Raw genomic sequence first — 27,390 nt, forward strand, 5'->3', positions numbered from 1 at the left:
AGATTGGACAAAAGGCATCTGCTCAGAGGCTAAATTGCAATTCCATATGGCACTCAATGTCATCCAAAGACTCGACGTGGCACAAGAGCACAGAGAACTCTCCCCCCCCCGGAAACGCGACTGAGGGCGGCTCTCAAGCGGAAAGTCCTAGGACTCGCTTCTATAGAAAGGGCAAGGAAAAAGCAAGCCTCCAGGGTAACTCACATCCGTGAAGGAGATGCGAACACGAAGTTCTTCCACCTCAAGGTTAATGCGCGAAGGAGAAGGAATACAATCCAAAGATTGAAAAAGGACAGTGGTTGGGCGGTGACGCACGGTGAAAAGGAATCGACGATTCATGATCACTTCGCAAGCTTCATGGGGAGGCCAGGGCCGAGGCCAAACGAGCTAAACTGGGAGACGTTGGACATCACACCGATTGATCTAGCCACGCTGGGGGAACCCTTCACTGAGGAGGAAGTGCATAGGGCAATTAAGGAAATGCCAGCCGACAAAGCACCGGGACCAGACGGCTTCACTGGGGCCTTCTTCAAAGTTTGCTGGGAAATCATCAAGGATGACATTCTGCTAGTCTTCAGCTCCATCTATAACCTGAGATGTGCGCACCTGAATTTGCTCAACTCAGCAAACATCGTCCTAATCCCAAAAAAGGATGGGGCTGAAAGCGTTTCGGACTATAGGCCAATTAGTCTAATTCATAGCATCGCCAAGATCTTCGCTAAGATGCTAGCGCTGTGGTTAAGGCCCCACATGCATGAGTTGATCTCGGTCAATCAAAGCGCTTTCATAAAGGGGAGAAGTATTCATGACAACTACCTCTTCGTAAGAAACATGACCAGAAGATACCACCGCCTAAGACGGGCAATGTTGCTCTTCAAGTTGGATATAACAAAAGCCTTCGACTCTGTGCGATGGGATTACCTCCTAGCCTTGCTGCAGCGCAAGGGCTTCTCGACAAGATGGATAGACTGGCTAGGGGCTTTACTGTCGTCTTCGACATCCCAAGTCCTCCTTAATGGCTCGCCAGGGCAACGGATCAAACATGGAAGAGGACTACGGCAAGGGGACCCCCTCTCGCCGCTTCTCTTCATCTTGGCGATTGATCCTCTACAGCGTATCCTTTCCAAGGCAACAGAGCTGGGTGCAATTTCAAAATTACGAGGAAGAACAACTCGGCTGCAGATCTCAATGTATGCGGATGATGCTGTGATCTTCATTAATCCCACCCGGAACGATGTTGCGACTTTCGCGAACATCCTACATCGTTTTGGCACAGCCACAGGACTCGTCACCAACCTTCAGAAATCCCAGGTTGCGGCTATAAGATGCGGCAATATAGACCTGGAAGAGGTCCTCCAAGGCGTTCCGGCGAAGCGGGCAAATTTCCCACTAAAATACTTGGGCCTCCCGCTTGTTCTGGGAAGGCTGCGAAAAACGGACTTGCAACCGGTCTTTGACAAAATATCAGGGAGAGTTGCAAGTTGGAGGGGGAAAAACATGGCAGTAGCCGGGAGAACCACGCTTGTAAAGTCTGTGCTTTCAGCGCAGCCAATTTATCTCCTCACTGCCTTGAAGGTGACGAAGGAATCCCTGGAGCAGCTTGACAAGCAGAGACATCGCTTCCTTTGGGCTGGTACGGGGGATATCACCGGGGGGAAATGCAAGGTCAACTGGGCAAAGACATGCTTGCCGACCAGCCAGGGGGGCCTTGGTGTCCTAAGCTTGGACAAGTTCACAAGAGCTCTGAGATTGCGATGGTTGTGGAACGAATGGAGAGATCCAAGCAAGCCTTGGGTGGGTTTGGAAACGCCTTGTGATGGTGTGGATAGGGACCTCTTCGCCGCCTCAACAAAGATAACTGTGGGCGATGGGAATACAACGCGCTTCTGGGACTCCGCATGGATTAACGGCCAAAGACCAAAAGACCTAATGCCGTTGGTCTATGAGATCTCCAAAAATAGGAAGAAATCCCTACGGCAAGGGAAAGAAGACGACTCCTAGGTGCATGACCTGACCCTCGATGCGGGTTCATCTATCACAATCAACCTTCTCGATCAGCTAGTCCGCCTGTGGGAGGCGGTACGGAATGTGCACTTAGACAGCGAGGAGCCGGATCAGATTGTTTGGAAATTCACAAGCAGCGGCCACTATACAGCTTCCTCGGCTAATCATGCCCAATGTTTGGGGGCGCCAAACACAAACTTCAACTCCCTAATCTGGAAAGTTTGGGCGCCAGGGAAATGTAAATTTCATGCCTGGCTCATCATTCAAAATAGAGTCTGGACGTCGGACCGACTCGCGACAAGGGGTTGGCGGAATAACGGACATTGCCCCCTATGTCGTTGTGACACCGAGACAGCCTTGCACCTCGTCGCCATGTGTAGATACACGAAGAGAATCTGGCGCCTCGTTGCTACATGGGTGGGATATCAGCAGTTGGAACCGGCCCAATGGGAGGAAGCCTGGTCAGTCCATCAGTGGTGGGAGAGCCTAGCTAACACACCCGGCATTCCAAAGAAGGGCCTTCGGTCCCTTATCCTGCTAGTAGTTTGGGAAATTTGGAAGGAGCGAAATCGGCGAATCTTTGATCACAAAGAGATGGCAACAGGTGTTCTCCTAGCAAAAATCAAAGAGGAGGCCAGCTTGTGGGCTTTAGCTGGGGCTAAAAGATTGCGCGAGCTCATCCCGCACTCTGTATAGTGTATAGTCTAAAGATCTTTTTGTTTTATCCCTAGGGGTTGTATTTTCTCCTTCTATATTCAATGAAAAAGCACTGCTGTGCTGTTTTTTCCGTTCAAAAAAAATATATATATTTGGTCAAGACAAGCCTGCATGTTATGAAGATGACTTCATTGATATTGCAAGAAAAATTTCCAAGAAATTGAAGGGTTTTCCACTAGCAGCCAAAAGCGTTGGTCGATTATTGAAGAATAACCTTTCTCAGGAAAGTTGGATGGAAGTTCTTGAAAGAAATGAGTGGAAAAATCGGCAAGGTGACGATGACATAATGCCAGCACTACATAGTAGCTATGATTATCTTCCATTTTATCTAAAAAAAATGTTTTTCTTGTTGTTCCCTTTACCCTAAGGACCACTGGTTTAATAAATTAGAGATTACTCATTTTTTGGAAGCATTAGGCATCCTATGTTATGGATGTCAAAATAACAAAGATGCTGATATAGGATTAAAGTATTTGGATGAACTGGTAGGTAATGGTTTTCTCATGAAGGAAGGTGATGATAGTAGGCCATATTATGTAATGCATGACTTATTACATGATCTAGCACAAAATATTTCGTCACAAGAGTGCATCAACATAAGTTCATATAGTTTTAGGTCTAATAGCATCCCGCAATCTATTAGACATGTATCCATCACCTTACAAGATAAGTATGAGGAAAGTTTTGAGAGAGAAATAGAAAAATTCAAGAAAAAAATAGACATAGGAAATTTACAGACATTGATGCTTTTTGGAGAAAGCAATGCAAGCATGGCCTTTTTCAAAGACTTATTAAAACAAACAAAATGTCTTCGTGTTCTGTTTATGCATGCAGACTCACTCGAATCATTCCCACACAACTTCTCGAAACTGATCCACCTTCGATATCTAAAGTTGAAAATACCTTATAACGTAAAATTGTCTCTACCAAACGCAGTAAGTAGATTTTATCACTTGAAACTTTTGGACCTAGGGAATAGAAATTGTATTTTGCCAAAAGACATTAATCATCTAGTCAATTTATGCCTCTTTCTTGCTTCGAAAGAACTTTGTTCCAACATTCCTGGGATTGGCAAGATGAAGTATTTGCGGAGGTTGGAAGAGTACCATGTTAAGAAAGAGGGTATTGGGTTTGAGCTGAGTGAGCTAGGGGATTTGACAGAGCTTGGAGGTGAACTGAAAATATTTAATCTTGAGAACGTGACAACAAGGGAAGAAGCTAATGAAGCCAAGTTGATGATCAAAACAAATCTGAAAACATTGAAGCTAGTTTGGAGTGTGGTGCAACGGACAACACGATCTGATGTTCTTGACGGTCTCCAACCACCTCCTAATCTTAAAACACTTGTCATAATAAACCATGGTGGTTCGGTTGGTCCTAGTTGGTTGTGCAGTTATATTTGTGTAAAATACTTGAAATCATTCCATCTAGAGGGTGTCTGTTGGGGCAATCTCCCACTTTTTGGTCAACTGGTGCAGCTAGAGGAACTTACTTTGAAGAGTATTTCAGGCATACATCAGTTCGGACCTGATTTTGGTGGTGTAACACAAAAAAGTATCTCGCACTTGAAGAAAGTTGAACTTATTAATATGCCAGACCTTGTGGAGTGGGTTGGGGGAGCTCATTGCCATTTGTTTTCGAAGATTACAAGCATCAAGTGTGAAAATCTATCTATCTTCTATCTATCTATCTATCTATTATCTATTATATACTAAAAGTCCATTAAACTTACTATAAACGCTCCCAAGCCGCCACTTGGCGCTCTAATAAATTAGAGAAATCTAAGAAATTCTAAGAAAAAAGCAAAACATCTGATCCTCGATTTTCACTTAATACAGCGGGCCCATTATTTTACACCATTAGATCCATATTAAACAAAATAAACCCCATCTCCCAAAAATCCTCTCCCGCTCCCCTCATGGGCCTCCACTCCTCACATAAACAGTACGTACATGTACTAACGTTCCTCCCTCGCATCCTCTCTTTTCTCCATTCCATTCATCTTCTATTTTTTTAGATAATAAATTTATTATATAAAAATAATTAGATAACTAAATAATTATATTTATTTGCAACATATTATATTTATCTATATTAGCCATGTGTTTTGATATATGAGAAATACATCATTTGACAAAAACTCCTACAAATAGCAAAAATTAATAACATATACTATCATGTGATCGCAAATAATTTCATGTCCTCTTTGCTTGCTCACCTTGGCCTCCTTAATTTCTAGCTAGCAAATAATAAATATCCATTAAATTAAACATCGTGTATCATAATATATCTATCTATTATATACTAAAAGTCCACTAAACTTCCTACAAACGCTCTCAAGCCGTCATGTGGCACTCCTACATACACTCCTAAGCCGCCACATGTCATATCTCTAAAGATTCTACAAATTTTGAATACAAAGAAAATATCCGACCGTCAATTTTCACTTAAATCAGTGACCCATTATTGCCAAAAAAAAGGCTGAACGCTATTCATCGGGAAAAAAGCCAAAAAGAACGAACATATATGTACGCTCACCTCAAGTAATGAAAAAACACAGAAAAATAGCATACCATCCCTCGCCTGATCTTATAAAAACATTAGACTATTACAATTAAATTTAAGAGATGTAAAACAACTAAAACTGATATTTAAAAATCATCGACGGTTACGAAATTATGATATGTTACTATAAATTTACCATTAGATTTATAACAAAACTACAAGAAAAACTAATTCCATTTATTTATTTCATCATAAAAATTATAACAAAACTAATAATATCGATTATATCATCATATATAACTTCATAAACATGGATAACAAAAATTATATCTATGATTATTCGAAGTAAATATTTCATTCATTATGAAACTGTGATAAGTTACAATAACATTAGAGTCATGATAAAATTATCAGATTGTCATATAAACTACTTTCATGTATTCATATTTTTAAGTTTATTGTGAATATACTAATTTCATGTATTCATATTTTTAATTTTTATTGTGAATATATTGCAAGAAAGACCAGATACAAAGCTCTTACTATGGTACAACCTACACAGTTTATACGTGGATAACTTAAAGGTATCAAGCATATGTCCCGTTAATCTTGAATGTGTCCGACCCACTTACAAATTCTTATCCACCAAACATCGAGCTACAATTGCTAACAAGGTATTTGTGCATCATATCATATCAAATATCTAATATATGATGAACATGTGTACCATTAGACGCATATAGAGATAAAGGACATTTTATAAGGGACATTTGCTCATTTAACCCTTTTCTAAAGCTTAACTACCAATTTGATCCTTTTTTAAAACAAGGTTTGCTCATTTGACCATGTTTTTCAACATCGAAGTTGTCGTCTGACCCTACTTTCACTACATCCTGAGTTTTTCATTTAGAAGAAAAGAAAAACATGTATTTACAAGCCCAAATGACTAAAATGACACTGAATACATCAACCTTATCCTCAAGCACTCATTTGCTCATTCCTTATCCCCCCGTCTCTCTCTCTCTCTCTCTCTCTCTCTTCAAAGCGCGAAGGGCAGGAGGAGCGGTGGCGGCAGCACGACAGCAGCTGCGGAGTGCCCCCGGCTGCTTCGCGGAGGGTAGGATCGGTGGCAGAGAGGCAACATTGACTCGCCGACGAGGAGGGCCGCTGGCAGTGGTCGAAGAGACGGTGACAACTCGGCAGAGGGGAGGCAGCAGCTCCATGAAGGGTAGGAGGGGTGGCGTCGGCTCAGTGACGAGGAGGACTGCCGACGATGGCGAATGGGAGGCGGTGGCTGTGGAGGGGTGGCAGCAACCACAGATATGGTAGGAGGAGCGGAGGCAGAGGGATGGTGTCGGCTCAGTGATGAGGAGGATAGGCGGTGACGGTGAAGGGGCGGCGGCACGGTGACGAGGAGGACCATTGGCGCCCACGCACATCTCCGCCATTAGCTTGCTAATAAGGTCAAATAAGTAAGGGTAGAAGTGGTATTTGGGGCTTTTGTTAACTCCGATTAATGCTCTTAAGAGAAGAAGGTCAGAGTGTAGCTTCGGTTTTGAAAAGAAGGGTCAAATGAGCAAAGTGACCAAAACATGGTCAAATCGGTAGTTAGATATGCAAATAGGGTCAAATGTGCAATTGCTCCATTTTATATTATAGATTATATCATTTTGTATCATTTTATAAACATACAAAGCCAAAGACACGGGTGATTTACTTAATCTATCTAAAAAAACATGTCTACGGTAATAAGAATCATAGATACTGAAAAGACAGAAAAACTCAAGAGCATATACCCTAATAATACCTAATAGTAAATAAAAATTATCAATGGCTAATCCCTAGGACATATAAAATTATAAAGTATTATTTTACTAGTTTATTAAATGCCCTAAAGAACCCTCCTACAACGTCTATTAAAGCCTTTAACAAATAAGAGGAAACTTTAAATTTCTTCTGTAATAGATAAAGCATCTAAACCTTATTCCTCATTAATTTAATGCTCCCATTAATTTTGGCCATTGGGCCATTTCAATGGGTATATGTATACACACATTATTTAATAAAAAAACATTCATCCAAGCATGTTTTCTAACAAAAAATTATTTGAGATGTCAGGTGAGGTTGTAATGACCTGTTGCATGGTTTAGAGGGTTGTTGTCAGGATGACTAGCATTGAGTTTTACTAGGTTGCCAGCCATCCAATGCATCACAAAAAGAGCCCATATAGGAGATATTTGTGTTTTGTTGATCGAGCCACCATCAAGAGAAGCCAACATGGGAACCCCAGTACAAATATTTTTTATGACTAAATCTTCTCTTAACTCAAGTATCTATGTAATATTATTTAAGTCGTGTTGGCTTGAAGCATGCATAATTTGATAACATGGTATATCTAGAAGGCTACATGTTAGAACATTCAATTAACCCATCTTGGAAATAATAATACTTAGCAAGAAATCAAACAGGTAACAAATTTCTATCTTTAATTTTGATATTTAATTTTAATCATTGGAAAGGGGGAGATAGAGTGAATGGTTCAAACAGTTATGTTAATATTGTCCAATTTGCAAGCTAAATGTTTTTTTAAAAAAAAGAGATATAGCGGGTTGATTCTGAAGTATTATCGTACTATTCAAGAGTAGAGGAAGTAGTAATCGTATCCAAAATACATACAAAGAACCATCATACATAATTTTAGCATTCAGAGAAATAGAGATGCACGCGCAACGCGCGGGCTATCTTCCTAGTTGTCCTAATTTCTCTTCGTTGCTGCGGCCATCCTCGGAGTGCTCTGTCTCTCATATACAAGACATAAACACCACATGGTTTCCCAACTTGTGTGATCTTGACATTCGGAGTTGCCCCAAGTTGTCCCTGCCCCCCATGCCTCATACTTCCACGCTGACACGTGTTAGTGTGAGAAAAGGTGATGAAACACTCTTGTATTTTCGGGAAGAAGAGCTGACAGCATACCATTATGATGGTGCTTTGGCACTCCACAACCTGGGTAAAGTAAAAGCTATGGAAATTGTAGATATGCTGCATTTTCCATTGGCTGACCTCCAAAATCTAAACTGCCTAACACGACATTCTTTCGAGGATTGCGATAACATTGACAATACTGTTGTTCTCCATTCAGTTCAGTCGCTCTATCTCGATGATTGTCATCTTACTGGAAAATCATTGACAATGGTATTAAGCATTTTTCCGGCTCTTACCTACTTCAATTTGAGAATGTTTGGTGAAAATCATGACATAGAGGAAATAGTGCTGCAGGCCCCAATAACCTGCTCATTGTGCCATATGTCGATATCCTCCAGCAAGAACCTAGTTCTGCCAGTTGAGGACGGAGGAGGTCTGCAGGAACTCTCCTCACTCCAGTCACTCAGGATTTCAGATTGTGGCAGAATGTTCTCTCGATGGTGCATGGTCGATGCAGGAGCTCGTACCAGCAAGCCCCTCCCTTCTTCCCTCAGGGAGCTCAGTATTTGTAGAGAGTCAAGCATGCAGTCGATGGCTCTGCTCTCAAACCTCACATCTCTCACACATCTTACACTATTGGAATGTGAAGACTTAACAGTAGATGGATTTGATCCTCTCATTACACTCAACCTCAAGGAATTGGTGGTTTTAAATAATTGTTATGAGAACAATTATTCTTGTTCCATAGCAGCAGATTTGCTCTCAGAAATGACAAGGACCAAAGTATTATCTGCAGGTTCCTTACAACTGGAAGCACTTAAGGTGGACAATATCTCAGGAGTGCTTGTTCCCTCCATTTGCAGCCTCCTTGCCGCCAACCTCCACAAGTTAATTTTCAAATCTGACTTGCAGATGGAAAGCTTCGATGAAGAACAAGAGCATGCGCTTCAGCTCCTCACCTCCCTCAAGCAACTATATTTTGCCGACTGCCCAAGTCTGCTTTCCCTCCCCGATGGGTTGCATCACATTTCTTCTCTCCAGAAATTGCACATATATAATTGTCCTAAAATTGGATTCCTACCCAAGGAGGGCTTCCCCTCTTCATTGAGAGATCTAGTGTTATCAGAGTGTAGCGTCGATCTACAAGATCAATTGAAGAAATTGGAGACATCAAACCCAGATTTATTTGTACACCACATGAGGTAAAAAGGAAAGAAAAAGAAGTGTTCTCTCAACTACTACTTATTTCAGCATCCATCTGTAACCTTCAATACTAAACTAAAACTGCTCTGCTTTGTTTCCTACTTTGCTGTGAAGGATGGGCCGAATCAGTCTGGAGATATAGCGGACTATCTGCATCCGCATGCGAGTAACACAATAGCACATGCGGGCCAAAGGATCGATCGGTTCTTCCCTCTGCAACAATCTGGAAGGTTCTTGAAAAACCAACTTTTTTTAATTTTATGTGGTCGGGAATTTATGATCTCCTTTTTTTAGTGCATGCAAGCGACCACTCTGTTATTCGCCCATGTAGTTCATTGCTTCCTTCACCTAACCAATGTTATATTAACTGTCAGACAGTTTTGGTAACCTTGGCTAGAGACTCAGCATGGTGATAATGCATGCAGCAGGCTGATAGCTATGCGGTAAATTTGAGACGCGCCTTGCCCTGGTCTGACCTCTACAACATCAGTTACACCTAGGTGGTCAGTAACCTCTCCTCAACTCATCTCGTCTCTCTCTCTCTCTCTTGATCTCTCCAAAATAGGGAAGTTAGAGGATATGTCCTTTAAAACTACTCCCTCAGTCCCGAAATAAGTTAATATAATATGGCATGTAATATTTTCAAGTAAAGTATGCTAAAAAAAACAAGTATGCTAAAAATGACTCTAAAGTATGTATAGGGTAAAAGTATTCTAGGCAATTTTTAAAATGCCTCTAAAAGGTGTCTACACTTTTGAACTCCCGAATTTAGAGACAATTTGAAATTCTCTTCTACAAAAGTGTCTCAACATAAGGTTTTTGTTGTAGTGTGAGCTTGGCATTGAGTGTGTATTCTTTCTGTGGAAACCTATCAATCCAAAAGCTTGTCCAGAACTCATCAGTTTGACATGGTACAGTAAAGTTCAGACCTGCCTGCCAGTTCATGTAATCATTTGCTCTTTAGCTTATTAGCCTTAGCGAAAATTTGAATTTCAGAACTTAATTTTAGGGTTGATTTTATTAATTGTTTTCCATCATAGTTTGTTTTCTGGCATTGTGTCACGCCCACGCCTACCATCTTTCATTGGCAGCTTACAACGGACAAATGAAGAACAATAGAACATCATTGCTTAAAATAAAGACAGATGATGATCAAAAGATCACCACAGTTGACATGAGTTCTGTGGAGCATCGATTCCATTTCATCATCTGGTATGTTCATCTATGTAAGCAGTTTTAGATGACAGCATCAGGCCCAAATACGAATTATACCCTTACATACTCTTTTGTCCTTGCTCTAAGTAGAAATTTAACAAATAGTATATTATGATTGAAACAAATGAGTTTATATGTTTTACAGCCCATCTAAACTTTTCATTGAGACTGGTCCCACCAACTCCAAACAACATAGACCACACAGCTCTACTAGACTACTAATAAACTGGCAATGGATTCTGGTGTTGGTAACAGAGGCATATATGGTCTTTCTTCTTTTTTTTTAATTGAAGAGGTGCATATGGTCATCGATAGGAGAATCATTTTGAGCTTATTAGTTTGTTAAGTCCCATTTAATCATTCATTATGGAATGCTAAACCGATTGCACATAATACTGATATAACTGGAATGACATAATATTTCTTGACTACTAGATAATACCCCGCGCGTTGCTGCGGACATAATAAATAACTTTCAAACATGCAATATGTGCATAACATTTGAGAAGAAAAAAGAAAAAACTACTTATTACCATATAATTGATGGAGTATATACAGTGGTAATTATAACTAAATATTACATGATGGAGTATCTCCCCAGGTAGCAGTGGTTGGCCAATGCAACTAACAGAATTACAACTCAAATATATGGCTGTTGACCGGATAGAGCAAGTATTAATAAACAAAATTGAAGGCCACTAAACATTACTGGAAAATGAAAAATATACACCAATAAAATTACCCAAAATTATGTACTATGTGTTTATGAACATAGCATGTATGAAAAATAACAGTAGAAAAGCAAGTAAGGTGTCATACTGTTGTCCTCGTTAACTTGATAGCCTTTATTCAGCATGACATTTTTCCTAGTACCGCTTCCCTCGCTGACCCATTGATCTCAGTTTTGGAAATTCTGTAGTTAATCTTGCAAATGAATGCCAATTGATTCATGAATAAGGTGCTAGAATATCATAAATAATTGTGGTAAGAAATGTTTATTTAACTGGAAGTAGCAATTATTATGCATATCTTATCGTATAAATATGCGATGAACATTAGGAGCGCATTTGTAGTTGCATAGCTGATCAGGAATGTAGTCAAGGCATGTAGCAAACCTAGGTGATGAGTGATGACTACTTTACAATTACAAAACTGATAATAACCATAACTGAAACATCAATATTTTATATGTTTAAACATCTACAAATATAGTCCAATTATCACTGATAGCAAGGAAATCATAACTAAGGTGTCAAACTATTATATAATAATGGTAGAAAATTTTCATGCTTGAGTAAGATATGGGAAGTTGGGAAAAGGATTATTACCTCGTATATATAATTAAGTACTCATCCTTGATTAACTCTTTGGAGTGATTTTAGCTTTCAGAAAACTCCAAAAATATTTATATCACCAAGCTAATTCAAGAGTGACAAAAGATACTTAAAAACATATCTAGAGTATACATGATCAGAAAATAAAATGAACTTTGAGACGGAAGACAACCTAATCTATTTAAGAGCAAACCTGTGTGTCTGTGTGTGGAGAATCTGACATCATTCTTGATGAGGACCTTATCAAAAGTGAAAAGCACATCAACGACATAGATGTACCGAGATATATATAGCTTCACCAGTTAAAGACCATAATTAAAATACCAAAAGAAGAAAGCTCCATCCGCTTAGCAGCCCATATGATTGTTACTTAGCTCGATGAGTTCTTAGATCTGATCGGGTGACGACAAATCAACCAATAGATGCATATTTGCCACGTCTTCAACCACTTAAGAATGAGAAGTGGTCTATAATTCAGGATAAATAAAGAATATGAATCAACTAAATCAGTAGCCAAGAACCTGAAACCTGGAAAAAGAGGATACAGCAACAATAAAATTCTCTGTTGGGTATCAGATTTATTGAACATAAGGAAAGGGGAAATCGGTAGGTAACCTGTGTTAGATCATTGAAGTAATTGGAGAGGATCGACCAGGTGAGGGCTGCATATGAATCCAGCAAGCAGAGTTGCAAGAACGGTAGTAAAACGCCAGCAGCCTGGTAGAGTGTGGTAGATCGACGAATAAGCGAGATGATAAATTGGATATAGATGCAGAACTGATAAAGGGATAAGAGGAGAAGAAAACGCATTAAGCCATTAATGGATTTACTTGATAACAGCCGTGAAGTGTTTTCCTCGGTGGTTGTCGACGGTTTTCATTAATCATGGCAACCTAAAGGGGCGAACAACCTTTAGACATGGGAGAGGAAGGGGGAAGCAGCGCACGAGCCGCCATGGGGGCGACGGGAGGGGAAGCGCCACACCCTCATCCTGCCTCCGTGTGGCACGGGAGGCGGATGACATGCCAGCGCCGGTACGGGCGAGCACGATGCGGGAGATGGAGAGGATCACGGCGAGATTGATACGAAGGGGGCGGCGGAGCGAGATGCAGGAGAGGGAATCGATGCGAGCGTGCAAGGGGAGAGGAGAGGAGCGATGCGGGAGAGAGGGGTTGATGCGCGTGGGGCCGGTGAAGCAGCGAGATGTGGGAGAGGAGAGGAGCGATGCGACCGCTTGATTGAGATCGAACGGTGGGGAGAAAATGGGGTGACGTGAAGCACCAGGAAGCAGAGAATTCTAGTAGTGGGAATGATTTGTATAGGTATATAGGATTCCTGCTAGGGGAAGGTAATAAACCTGTGATTCCAACCACACAATAATCTTAATTATCTAGACTACAGACACTGGTGGAGAAACCCTTTGTAGTCCCGGTTCGTAACCCCCCTTTAGTCCCGGTTTCCAAACCGGGAGTACCAATCCGGGACTAAAGATCGCTATCTTTAGTCCCGGGTGAAATAACCGGGAGTAAAGATCGATCTTTAGTCCCGGTTGGTAACACCAACCGGGACTAAAGATCGAGCTGACCTTTTTTTTTTTGCATGCCCCTGTTGCTGCATGGTTTATATATATATATATATATATAAACCATGCATATATATGTTTCAATACATATATATGCATACATATATATATGTATATATATATATATATATATATATATAATATTATATTATATGTATATACATGCATAATATATATGTATTTATACATATATATGTTATGCAAATGCATATGTATATAGATATATATATGAACAAAATATATTTACATTATAGAAAATGTGTACACATGCATATAGAAACATATGTAGTCATGTATTAATTACAATCCATTATATGTCCTAGCTAGCTACGATTTCGACGTAGTAGTACTCGCTGCTAGCTCAGAAGCTAAGGACCGGTGAATTGTGTTTCCGTCGTAGTAGAATTCACCCTTGGGATCAAGGATTTCTTCGTTGATGAATCCCATGAGTTGTTCTTGAACCGCCGCGATAAATTCCTTGTGTGTGGTCAGGTTATCCCTCATGCGAATAAACTATATGAATGTATGAAATTGATTAGTAATTAAACAAGAAATCGCTACGTAATGAAATTTTGAATTTATTTGTACGTACATCGAGCTCTCTTGTGGTGATGATTTGGTCTGCAAGGCAGTGGCAATACTCGCACACGTAATAGCCGCACAAGTTAGTTCCCTGCTTTTGCTTTGCGCACTACAAATAAATGACAAACAACGAGAGATCTAATTAATATACACTTGTATGTATTTGAATCGGAGAAATATAAATGTAGAGCATGTGTACTCACAGGAAATTTGAACTTCCGCCTAAGTCTTTCTCTCCATTTGCTGCGGACCAAATGACGGAACCGATACCAAGCCCTACATGGAGTTTAAAGCTATGATTCGTAGTAGCAATTAACATAACAAGATTTTCTTAATTAACAAAGGAACTTATGACGGTACCTGTCTATAAGTTCGAAAACCTTGTCAAACGTAGACTCTTTTTTATCCATTGAGTCATATACGTTGACGGTGCAGGCCTCCAGGTCGATGAGTAAAAGCACCCAGTGGAATCTGCAATGTGCGTGGGATGCATTACATATGAAACACTTAGCAAGTTCGTACGGGAATGAAATTTGGTATGTAGGAAGACAGTAAAATTAAACTAACTCTGTGTTGTATGGCAACAGTATGAACGTCTTGTAATGCTGCGCCTTCAGGAGATGGACGAGATTGTCCTCTGTTTCTTGTGGATATTGGTCGAGCATTGCGACGTTTACTTTCCGAGGGTCGATGAATCCAGTATCGAAAACCCTCCGCCGTCGGGCCCTTTGAATCTCCATTCTAAAACGATAAAAGGGAGTATATTATTTTCTATGGTCTACTTATATACAAGGACCTAATTAATTAAAGGAGACGTATAGTAAGAAATCTAACTGAACGATATACTTACAAAATCCAGCAACTCATAATAGAGACGTCGAGGGCGTCCAGCTGGTATAGTTCGTAGATTCCCCTGAAATTGATCCAGAGAATGTCATCTCCTTGCAAGAAGTCCGTGTCCCTGATCCTCGCTCCGATCATCTCTCTACCGGTGGCGCTCATCTCCATGTACAGCTGATGGAACTTGTACATTTGTGTGGGTAGGGACTGCAGCAGCTCAGGCTTGACAAGCGGTTTACCGAGTTCGTACATGTATTTCACTTCCGCCTTTTCGATTGGTGTGACTCCTAGCAATTGATCCGTAGTTAGACCGGTGTCAGTAATAAATTGTTCTATCGTCATTTCTTTACCGGTCACCAACGGCTCGATCTCCTGGTTTGGTTGCTCTCCAAGCTGAGGGACTGGTTTGGACTTTCCAGAAGATGCTTTCTTCAGTGTTCGCTCATAGTCCGATAGCTTGATGGCCTCCTTGACAGATGCAGACATACCCCTGAAGAAGTTCCTGACACTGGGGTCTATAGGAATCTTCTTTTCTGGACTTCGAGGCTTGAATTGTCTCTTGACTTCTGATGCAACGTAAGCGTCAAGCTCCTCTTGCGTGCAATCGTACCCCGGGTCCTTGATCTTGGCGGCGTCAACTTTCGCCTTCTTTGTTGCCCTTGTGTGGGCAAGCGGTGGAGCTGGGGGGGCCCTTGACTTTGAAGGTGCCGGAAGAGGAGCTTGCGGGGGAGTAGGTGTAGGAGCACGAGGAGGAGTCGGTGCAGGATCCTGAGGAGTCGATGCTGGAGCCTGAGGTGGAGACGGTGCTGGCGGAGCATGAGGAGGAGACGGTGCAGGATCCTGAGGAGGAGATGGCGGAGCCGGAGGAGATGGTGCACGAGACGCCGCTTGTCGCCCAGGGAGGATGATGTACCGCCTGCGCCATAGAATAATGGCATGGCATGTGTCTCGTAGATGCGTCTCACCGTCTCCTCCAGGGTAATCCAGCTCGAGGTCCTCGTACGCGCCTTCGACCAACTCAACTTCGACCTTGGAGTATCCTGCTGGAATCGGCCTGCAGTGGTAAGTACCTGAAGGGTCCGTTGGGATGGCCATGCCCGACGCCACCTTCATGTTGTGAGAGATTATTTATTAGTAATCAACATATATAAGCAGCAACTAGCGGAATGGCTAAATCTTACCTTTATTGATAAGTTCTTCAAAGGAATATGCAGCTCACATGGTGTCCGCTGAGTGATGTCATCAACGGGACAGGTCGATTCGTCCTGTGTTTGCATGGCGTCCATGCTCTGTGATCCTACCTGCCCCGTTGAGGCGCAGCTGCTACGGTTTCCTGACGGGCTCACCATTGCAGGAGGAATGGTCGGCTGGGGATCATGGGACCGATGTGCGGCCATGCGTTCATCAACCTTCCTTGCCACCTCCTCTTGCATGTTGAGTTCGTAGCTCGATACCCGGAACTCTAGGTCTGCAATCTTCGCCTCGGTATCTCTCTTGCTCCTCATCCGACTCCTGTACGTGTGGATGTCCTCCTTGAAACCAATCTTCCAAGGAATCACCCCTTTCCCTCGAGTTCGTCCTGGATGCTCTGGAGTCTGCAGGGCGAGTGTCAGCTCGTCCCTATCTCTGTCTGGTCGGAACGTGCCCTGAGAGGAGGCTTCCACTGCATCTGTTAGTCGTCGCGCAGCCTCTTGTATCTGATAGCCGAAGACCAGTGAGCCATCAGCTGGGTTGAGCGTTCCACCGTGAGCATAGTACCAGAACTTCGATCGTTCCGGCCAATTGGCTGTTGCCGGTTCGATACCCCTCTCAATCAAGCTAGCCTCCATCTGCTCCCACTTCGGCATCGCGACGCTATAGCCTCCTGACCCCAAGTGGTGATGGTACTTCTTCTTGGCGGCATTTTCTTTGTTTCTTTCCATCATCGCCTTCCCTTGTTCACCTGTCTTATATGCAACGAACTCGTCCCAGTGATCCCTTAGCTTTGGGAATGTGTCGAAGTTCGGTGTCTGCCCCTTCAGTATATACTTCTGGTACAGATCTCCCTTGAAGCTCTGAAATTGTTCTGCCATTTTCTTCAGAGTCCACCTTTTCACTTTGTCCTCTGTACCCGCAGGAAGGGTGAATGTCTCGAGCATTGTGGTCCACAGCATCTCTTTCTCCGAATCTGGGACAAAGCTCTCATGATCTCCGCGTGCCCTTGTTCTTCGCCAGTACACCGTACTGACAGGCACGTTATCCCGCACAACCCAACCGCTGTGACGTACATAGTTCTTGGCGGCTTCGGCCGGGGCACTAGGACGTCCATCTTCTTCCACTTCCGTTATGATGTGCCGACCCTCAAGCTTCTTCGCTGCACCTCGTTGCCCGCGTGCCCTCTTCTGTCCAACGGAGGGTTGACTACCACTAGCCTCCTCCTCCTAGTTCCCCTCCACATCCCTTTCCACGTGCCCCTGCTGGTTCCCCTCCGCATCCCTCTCCACGTTCCCTTCCTCGTTCAAGTACTGGTTTGGATCCTCGTTCCCCTCTTCTTCATTCCAGTACTGGCTGCTTCCCTCCGCGATTGTATCGTACAATATCTGTTCCTCATCGCGGTCAGCCATCTGTTGATACAAGAAACATCTGCTAAGTCATGAGACATTTATGTTTTAACAATCTAAGTCATGTATGCTAAGTGTAAATGTCGTACATTAGAACCCTACACAACCTTACGTGCTAAGTCTAATTACAAATCGTGATATAAGCTAAGTCTAGGTGACGTATATTATACAACCCTAGCTAGTAAATAATTATATACTAAGTCTAATTACAAATAAAATAATCTTATATTAAAACTCAAATAATATTACATGCTAATACTAAAATAGTCATGTATATGCTAAGTGTTTCGTGCGTATATGCTAAGTCTAATTAAGACTACAATAGTCAATTGCTACTTGTCGCACCAATTCCGTAGTCAATAATTACATACCAAGTCTAATTACAAATAAAGTAATATTATATTAAAACTCAAATAATATTACATGCTAAGACTAAAATAGTAATGTATGCTAAGTGTTTCGTGCGTATATGCTAAGTCTAATTAAGACTACAATAGTCAATTCCTAGGAGTCGCACCAATTCCGTAGTCAATAATGTCATACTAAGTCTAATTTGCAATAAAATAATCTTATATTAAAACTCAAATAATATTAGAACACTACACAATCTTATATGATAAGTCTAATTACAGGTCTAATAATCTTAATTAATTGCATTACAAATATAACAATCATTTATATTATTACGTCACTTGCCTGCTCCAATTCCTTCTAGGGCTAGCTCTTCCACTCAGGCTTGACGGACGACTCCGACAACACGTCTTTTCTGCAAGATAAAAAAAATGTATTAGGATAAATGCGAAGTAACATATATATATATATATATATACATGTATATATATATATATATATATTGCATTTCACGTTAACGTTCGTCCTTGTTAGTTCGCTCGTTCACGTTCCCTAGCTCGTTCACGTTCGTTCGATCGTTCTCGCTCTCGTTCGTTCGATCGTTCTCGTTCTCGTTCGTTAACGGCGGTGTGGCGGCATCGGGGCGGCGGTTGGCGCGGCGGCGTGGCGACGGCGGCGGCGGCGTGGCGTTGTGGGGCCGTGGCGGCGGCGGCGTGGCGTGGCGGCGGTGGCGTGGCGTGGCGTGGCGGCGGCGGCGTGGCGTGGCGGCGGCGGCATTGCGCGCGCGGCGGCGAAGGCGGCGGCGGCGTGGCGACGGCGGCGGCGGCGTGGCGTTGGCATGCGGCGGCGGCGTTGCGCGGCGTCGAAGGCGGCGGCGTCGAAGGCGACGGAGAGAGATCGAGATCGGAGAGATCGAGATGCATGAAGGGAGATGCGGCGGCTCTCACCCCAGAGATGCGGCGGCAGCGGAGGAGGCGGAGGCGGCGGCGAGGACGACGAGCTCGAGACGACGGCGAGATACGGCGGCGTCGGCGCGGGGATTTGCCCTAGGCAGTGGCGGCGAAGGAGAGAGGCCGAGAGAGATCGATCGGCCGAAAACGTTTAAGTGTTGGTGAAGAAGACGAGGGCGCACCGGGAATATATATACCCCTGGATCTTTACTCCCGGTTGTTCTCAACAACCGGGACTAAAGATATCTTTAGTCCCGGTTGTTGAGAACAACCGGGAGTAAAGAAAAAATCTTTACTCCCGGTTGTTGAGAACAACCGGGACTAAAGATATCTTGATATCTTTAGTCCCGGTTGTTGAGAACAACCGGGAGTAAAGAAAAGATCTTTAGTCCCGGTTGTTCTCAACAACCGGGAGTAAATATCTTTTCCCGCTATTTCGAAATTCTTTTTAAACCCGGTTAGGGTTAAGAACCGGGACTAAAGATTATACCACTGCATATGATTTTCGCTTACATATGTGTTTATAAAATAGAAGTTAATGCATTAACATTATTTAAAGTACAAAGATTGATGACAATTACTTCGAAAAATTATTTTTGTCTGTAATAAATTAAGTGGATAAATCGTAATAAGCAAATATATGACTTATAATTAATAAAAATTCCAATATATATATATTCTTAGCATATATATGAATGATATTATTATATTGGTAAAAACTCTAATTAAGATATTAATGTACATACTGCATGATTTAAAATTAATAAAAATTGTAATCATCATATGTACTTAGCGTAGGAATTATATTAAATTAAATACTAAAAACTCTAATTAACATATGTAAATGCCACATGCATGATTTAAACCTTTTAAAAATTCGAATAGTCATATATAAGTAGCATATGAAAGATAGTAAATTAAATTGTGAAAAACTCTAATATATGAATGATAGTTTTAAAAATATATTAAATTTAATACTTTTAAAAATTCTCCAGTCAATTATAATTAGCATATGAATGATAGTAAATTAAATGTTAAAAACTCTAATTAACATATGAAATTGCCACTTGCGTGATTTAAAACTTTTAAAAATCCTCTAGTCAATTATAATTAGCATATGAATGCTAGTAAATTAAATGTTAAAAACTCTAATTAACATACATATGAAATTGCCACCTGTGTGATTTAAAACTTTTAAAAATTGTAAGTATCACATATAACTAACATATACATGATTTAAACTTGTTGACGCTCTTCAGCGTGCCATCGCAACATTCTAGCATTCCCCTTGTTCCTGAACAAACGCCTTAGCCGTGGTATTATAGGGAAATACCACATCACCTTAGCAGGAATTCTCTTCTTTGTTAGCTGTCACATCCTGATTTTCGTTTCAGGATTTATAAATTATTTAATAAATTAATAATAGAATTTATATTAAATGTTCATTAATTTACATGTGAAGTTAAATGTGGGAAATAAAATTTCCTAAATATAAAGCATGGATGGATTTAATTTTTTATTAAATTCTCCATGATTAAGTCAACTCTCTGGAATATTCTCGGATTTTTCGGAGCTCAATTCCTAATTTTTAATCTTACAAAGAGCATTTCAGTAATTACCCACATATTAAATTAATCATTAAATGGTCTAATTATAATTTTGTTAAGTACTTTGAGTGTCCAAGTATTTTCAAGATTTTTCTTGGAATTATTTGAGCATAGGAAGTATTTTTCACAATTCAAAGATCATTTCAGTGATTAATTTAATTGGAAAAGTATTTAAAATCCCCTTCTCCTTTTCGGGCCGAAATAGGAAAAGTTCAGCTTCTATCCTCGGCCCATTCTCCCTTCCTTTCGGCTGGCCTTATCCCTCCTCCAAAGTCTGCTTTGTGTCCCTTTTTCAATCGGGCCAAGAAGTAGAAGCCCAGCAAAAAGTCTAGTTTGCCTCCCTGCTACAGTGTCATCTTCAATCTCCAGCCGGCTGGAGACAGAGCCCGAGCCAGCCGCACAGTACCTGTATAGCCGCGGTTTTCCCCTCCAAATCTGACCTTTCCCCTTGTGTTTTTCTAAAATTAGTTGAGGGGAAATATTCCTCTTATCCTCCTCTATCTTTACCTCCAAAAATCGGAGCAAATCGTTGAGTATCTTATCCGAATCAAACTCGTTTTCGAGTTTATCTCCAAAACCGAGTTTTTGATTTCCCGGATCGATTTCTTGCGGGAGGAGTCCGATCTCTTCAATCCAAGGCTATAAATAGGACCCCCTAGTCCTCCTCTTTCGTTTGCCCCCTCTCCCGTGGTCTCCCGTGCCTCGTAGCGCCGCCGCCACGTGCTCCACCCCGCCGTCGTCGCCGGCCGAGCTCCATCCGCGTCGCGCCGTCGCCTCCGTCGTCGCCGCCGGTCGCCGTCACCGCCGTAAGGTGCGCCGAGGTGTGGAGAAGCCCGGCCGCTCTCTCCCCGCTGTCGCCGGTCACCGGAGCCCCGTCGCCGCCGTCGACCGAAGCCGTGCCGCCGCTAGACCTCGTCGCCGGCCGTCGTCGTTCGTCGTTTGGTTCGAGGGTGAGTACCGTTGGGTTCGTCTCGTCGTCCTCTACGTGTTCATGTCCTCCAAAGTCGCAGCCGACCATCCAATCTCCGGCGAGGTCGCCATCTTGGTCCGGCCATTGATGAGGTCATCATGACGTCATCATCGTTTTTCTTTTTCCTGTTTTTCTAATAGATTAAATCTTCGGAAATTCATAACTAAATCATCGTAACTCGGTTTTGAGTGGTTCAAGTTGCTAAATTCATCTAAAATCATGATCTACATGTTTGTTTACTTTATATGTACTGTTTATTTGGTTTTTATTAGTCTTTTTCTTCGTTTTGCGTGTTAGCTTGTCGTTTCCGTCGTTGCGAAGGTTCGTGAGTGCGCCGGAAGTATTCGAGAAGATTAATTGAAGACCGATTATTGCAAGGCAAGTCACACAGATCCTAAACACAATCCTTTGAGCATGTTGATCCTATATTTAAATTCTCTATTTATTTCAACTGTGCATTTATTTTCGAATGTCACCGGGTGGTGTGAACCTATTCCTTTGTTATGGCCAGTTTGCATTGATTACCCTATTCCTTGATACCTTGGGTTATTATAACTTGACTAGTTGGGCTTTATATATTGGTTCAGCTAGATATTAGTTATGATTGCTTAGCCATGCTTAGAAACATTAGCACACTATTGGGATAACTTATGACTCACTATTATTTAAGGATGGCTTAATGATAGTTCACGATGGTCAATCGTGATTGGTTAATTAATTACTTGCCAACTAAAACTTGATAATGGTGGGTTGTGAGCACATGGTTTTGAGAGTCGTGCTCATGACAATTAAGGACCGGTTCGCGAGTTACTGTTGTGAAACATTTATCGTGCCAACCACAAGCCAGCGTGGGCAACGGCTTTATCTTTTGTATAGCGTGATTCATTATAGTGCGCCAGACTGAGAAGTGGCGAGAAGTCCACGGGGGTCGCTGGGGAGTCCATGCCTTGTTTATAAAGGGGTGATTATGATCCAGGAAAGGTGCGCTGTAATGGATTATGTTGTGCAAGGGGTATTGTCACAACTCCTTTCCGAGGTACCGTGGTGGTATTGAGGCACATGGTGACATGATGTGGGGTTGTGTCTTGTGGGTACAGTGGTACACCTCTGGCCAGAGTAAAACTATTCGAATAGCCGTGCCCGCGGTTATGGGCGGGTTGAGCAATGTTTTTCGTGATTAGTCTCACACCTCTCACAATAATTATGGATGTTATACTTGGTAATAATTTGCTTAGCTCCTGGTTTGGAGTTAGATCTGTACAGCCGGGTATGGTTGTTCAGGATGGTTGGGCCTGTGCAGCATGGGTGTGCTGTTCAGTGTTGATTAAAATTTTTAATTAATTACTCTACTGTTTTACTACTCTTAACTCTTTGCTAAATGCTGCTTTCGCAAATGAGCCTATATTATGCCATCCTTTGGTATCCTTGTGCACTTGCATATTTGCTGTGTGGCTTGTTGAGTATGTCATATGCTCATTCTTGCAATAATCAATCAAACCTCAGTTGAAGATAAAGGATCCAGAAGGAGAAGACGTTTGGCTTATACCCCAGTTGAGCTGCCTGTGGGAGTGGAGCTGAAGCCATCGCTAGACCGTTAATTCCGCTGCTGTTTTCTTTTCTTTTGTAAGTATGTAACGTTATTATTATGATGGATTTGTATATTAAATTGTCAGTTTGTGTACCTCGGCTGATTCCTGGACGAGGATTTTATGCACAAATAAGTTCGGAAATTACTAGTGAATTTCCGGGCGTGACATTAGCTGCCCGTCAACTTCTCCTGGATCGTCCCGTCTAATCTTGTATCGTAGTGCTTTGCAAACAGGGCATGCTTCTAGGTTCTCATACTCCTCACCGCGATATAGGATACAATCGTTCGGACATGCGTGAATCTTATGAACTTCCAGTCCTAACGGGCAGACTATCTTCTTAGCCTCGTACGTTGTCTCGGGCAATTTGTTTCCCCCCGGAAGAATGTTCTTGACGAGTTTCAATAAATCGCCAAATGCCTTGTCACTAACCCCATTTTTTGCCTTCCATTGCAACAACTCCAGAGTGGTATCCAACTTTTTGTGCCCCTGCTCGCAACCTGGGTACAACGAAGTTCTGTGGTCCTCCAACATCTTGTCCAATTTATGGGCCTCCTTTTCACTTTCGCAGTCTTCCCTGGCGTCCTGCAACATCTGACCAAGATCATCCGCAACGTCGTTACCATCAGCAGCTATTTCCTCCTCGCCCGTTTGATTTCCTTCAAATCCAACATACTGAGCAAAGTCCGGAATATTGTCGTCTTCCACTTCATCTTCTTCCATTTCAACACCTTGCTCTCCGTGGGATGTCCAACAATTATAGCTTGGCATGAACCCCGACTCAAACAAGTGGAAATGAATAGTCCTGGATGCAGAATACTCCTTCTGATTCTTACACTTATTGCATAGACAACAAATAAAACCCCTTTGCCTGTTAGCTTCGGCCACTCTCAAAAAATAGTGCACGCCGTCAATAAACTCTTTGGACCGCCGGTCAGCGTACATCCATTGCCGATCCATCTACATGAGTCAAAAAAACCGCACACAAATAATTATTCTTACAATAATGACAGTCATACAATAATTATAAGATATCTTTATTCATACAAAAATCATAAAATATTACACCAAATAATTCTTAAAAACTATTTGTAAAGTTTTAAACTAATTTTAATGTGTTTTACTTCTTTTAATTTTTATTTTAGTTTGTTTTCTATTATTTAATATTAACTTTCACTAGAGTTTTCCTTCTCAACTATTTTATAAAACCTTGTTTAGCAAATGAACTAAATTTCTATATATTCTTTCTTCCCCACACACATTTTCTCTCTCATCAACTTACAACTAAATTTTGGAGACAAAAAAAGTGTGCAAAACATAGGTGCAAATGTAGTATGACAAAAAAAACATTGGAGGATGAAGTTGCAAACCTTTTAGGCACCTCCGATTTGTATGTAATCACCAAAATAAATTCAATAGAAATTTTGGCATGACCTCCCCTCTTTTTTGAAGAAATTTTGAAGCTTGCTCGGGCAGCTGGAGGAGGAAGAAGACATATATATAGGGGTGGGACTTTAGTCCCGGTTGGTAGCACCAACCGGGGCTAAAGATCACCGGGATCATTAGTCCCGGTTGGTATTACCAACCGGGGCTAAAGTTAAGATCTTTAGTCTCGGTTGGTGCTAAAGATCCCGGGGGGGCCTGACAGGTCCTGACAGCATTCGAACCGGGACTAAAGATGATCTTTAGTCCCGGTTGGTAACACAAACCGGGACTAAAGATCAAATATGCCCGTTACCCTTTTGAACCGGGACTAAAGATCATCTTTAGCCCCGGTTTTTATTGCATCCGGGACTATTGTGGAAATCGGCCGACCGACGAAAGATGGTTTCTCCACCAGTGAGAGTACAAACTGCATATGCAGATAATACTGATGTACGATGGATTGATGGCTCAGTACTAGCCTACGAAGGAACTTATGATCTAGCAGATGTTTTTCGTCCTAACTCAATGCAAATGTTATATCTGGAGTTTACCATGCATTAGCCTCGTACTTTTTTTTTTCTTTCCAGGTGACTTCCAGGACAAAATTGGTGTTCCATCCAACGACAGCGTGTAACGCAACCTGCACTATCTGTCTCCATATCTTGAAAGAGGCAAAGAGCTGCTTCTTCGTTCCGGGCATTCCCCCTGCTGTTCCTACTGAAGATCACAAAAGAGATAGCCGGCGGTGGCGATGGTGGTGGCGGAAATTGAGAGCCGCGGCCTGAATGCGGGGCCGGCGGTGGCAGACAAGCGGAGGCGGCGGAAAATGCTCGTCAACCTGGTCCGCTGGGAGACGAGCAGTTTCCGCGCGTGGGGTTCGGCTGGCGGGCGACGGCGCTCTGCTCTGGGTGGTGGCACACTGGAGAGATGAAACATCTAGAGGGAAAATGGAAAGAGGGGGAGAAATTTGTTTTGTTGCCAAAAGAAAACAAATTTCTTCGAGTACATATTATATATACAGTATATCAAATGGCTCTGATTTCTTCTTGTCTTGGAAATTACAGCCTAACTTATTAGCTTAGAAGGACGCGACTATACCGAGACCGGTATCACGATAGGGCTATCGCGCGACGCGCGCATCTGGCGATTCCGCACCGCGCGCGCGCCCCATGCCAAAAACGGTAACCACCTTTTTCCCGGGCCCCCGCGCGTGCCATCGCTAAAAAAGGAAAGCACGCGCTTGCGCGCGCAAGCGCCGTGCGATGCACGCCTCGCTAGCTGGCGTGGGCCCCACCTAAAACAGCGCGATGCGCCTCTCTCCCTCACTCCAACCCATCCGGAGACATCAATCCACACACAGCCGCCACGGTGGTAAAAATCAGAAAAAAATCGCCATCTTGGAAGAGGAGAAGGAGGAGAAGCAAATCCAAGAAAAAATATCCAAGTAAAGTACACATGAAGTTCAAATTCTGTCTTCTGTGAGATCCATCCACAAAAAAAAACTAACCTAGAAACTTTTAGATCTTCTCTGTATTCTTCGACAAACAAATTGATATGAATCTGTGCTGTAATTTTGTGAGTAATTTTGTGAGTAATGAGCTGTAGTCTTGTTTTCTGTCTTCCTTCTTGATTTCTGTCTTCCTTTATACCCCAAATTCACATTCTAGTGCTACTCTTGATTTCTGTCTTCCTTTATACCCCAAATTCACTTTCTAGTGCTGCTGAGAAAAAAAGTTGTAGAGAAGGCATGAGTACTGGTGTTTCAAAAAACTCAGAGCAATTTCTAGGAACATGCAACTTACTTCCAGATAAACTTGAATTCACAATCCCTAGTTTACAGTTTAGACAGCATGAAAACATCCCATCTAGTTACCTCTCAGTGCAATATGAACAGAAAAGTTACTTTACTTCCCAAAATAAATTTGAATTTGCATTCCCTAGTTACATAGGCATGAGTGCTGGTGTTGGAAATCTCATAGCAATTTTAACAGAAGTCTCAGTGCATTTTTAACAGAAAAGTTACTTCTAACACTTCAATGAGTTACTTCCAAGAAACATTAAGTTACTTCTCACCGTGCATTAAGTTACTTCTCACTGTGCATTAGGTTCTCATAGCAATTTTAACAGTCTCAGTGCAGTTTTAACAGAAAGTTACTTGTAACAATTCAATTAGTTACTTCCTAGAAACATGGAAGTTACTTCCCTATAAACTTGAATTTACATTTCCTAGTTACACATTTTGTACCTTGTGTCTATATACAGCATGATGCATCACCTAGTTGCGTCTCAATTTCATCTTGTACTGCATCAAAACAAATTGTGAAAAAAAAATTCATTAATATAGCCACTGGTCTTAATTTGAGAAAATTGCTTCCTAGAAAGCATCTAAAAAAGACATGCTGCAAAAACTAAAAGTTACTTCTTCCCCCCTCCCCCCCAAATTACTGAATTACCTCAATGAATGCTCTGTATAAACTAACTTTGTTACTAATAGCCTGAAACACATGCAGCAAAAATGGACTTTGACCTCAACAGTATCCCGGAATTAGTTTCTGGTGAAAATGAACCTCCAGTACACCATTTACTAGTTGATGATGAAGACAGAAATGAAACATACTTCCCTATAAATCTGACTGACACTAGCATGGAGATTCCTGCTATAAATTTGGACGACACTTTTGACTTTGAAACTATGTATACTACTGGTGATGCTGGAAGTTTACAAGCACACAATGTAGCCAATGATGAGATGCAAGTATTTGAAGCCAATGATGAGATGCAAATATTTGAAGGCGATGATGAGATGCAAGTATTTGAAGAAATGTCAGATCGTGCAGACACAATGCATACTAGTGTTGCAACTGGCGCAACAACTGCTACTGCCAACACAATTTCAAGTGAAGACACTGGAACAGATGATTCAGAAGCACAGTCAGCGCCATCACAGGATATTCCGTGCAGCACACAAGTGCCGTACCTCACCTTGACTTTCAA

At 41.9% G+C, this 27,390-nt stretch overlaps 1 protein-coding gene and 1 long non-coding RNA gene across 3 annotated transcripts; both read left to right on the top strand.

Moving 5' to 3' along the window:
- Positions 1 to 8,112: 8,112 nt before the first annotated feature.
- LOC136355105 (putative disease resistance protein At3g14460) lies at positions 8,113 to 9,357 on the top strand. Its single transcript, XM_066307263.1, has one exon. It carries the CDS (start codon positions 8,113 to 8,115, stop codon positions 9,355 to 9,357), a length of 1,245 nt encoding a protein of 414 aa, XP_066163360.1.
- Positions 9,358 to 20,758: 11,401 nt separating this feature from the next.
- On the top strand, positions 20,759 to 23,156 carry LOC136355477 (uncharacterized). Of its 2 annotated transcripts, XR_010739751.1 has the most exons (3): positions 20,759 to 21,365; positions 21,683 to 21,763; positions 22,889 to 23,156. It is a non-coding gene; the product is annotated as an uncharacterized lncRNA (long non-coding RNA). The 2 variants fall into 2 exon arrangements; XR_010739750.1 differs by having other exon boundaries at positions 21,683 to 23,156.
- The last annotated feature ends 4,234 nt before the right edge of the window (positions 23,157 to 27,390 follow it).

Source organism: Oryza sativa, chromosome 2 (assembly GCF_034140825.1).
Source record: "Oryza sativa Japonica Group chromosome 2, ASM3414082v1".
Taxonomy (NCBI): Eukaryota; Viridiplantae; Streptophyta; class Magnoliopsida; order Poales; family Poaceae; genus Oryza; species Oryza sativa.

Bases quoted from the DNA above. Each gene is read 5' to 3' on its own strand.
- LOC136355105 (XM_066307263.1), top strand. From the start codon at position 8,113: ATGCCTCATACTTCCACGCTGACACGTGTTAGTGTGAGAAAAGGTGAT.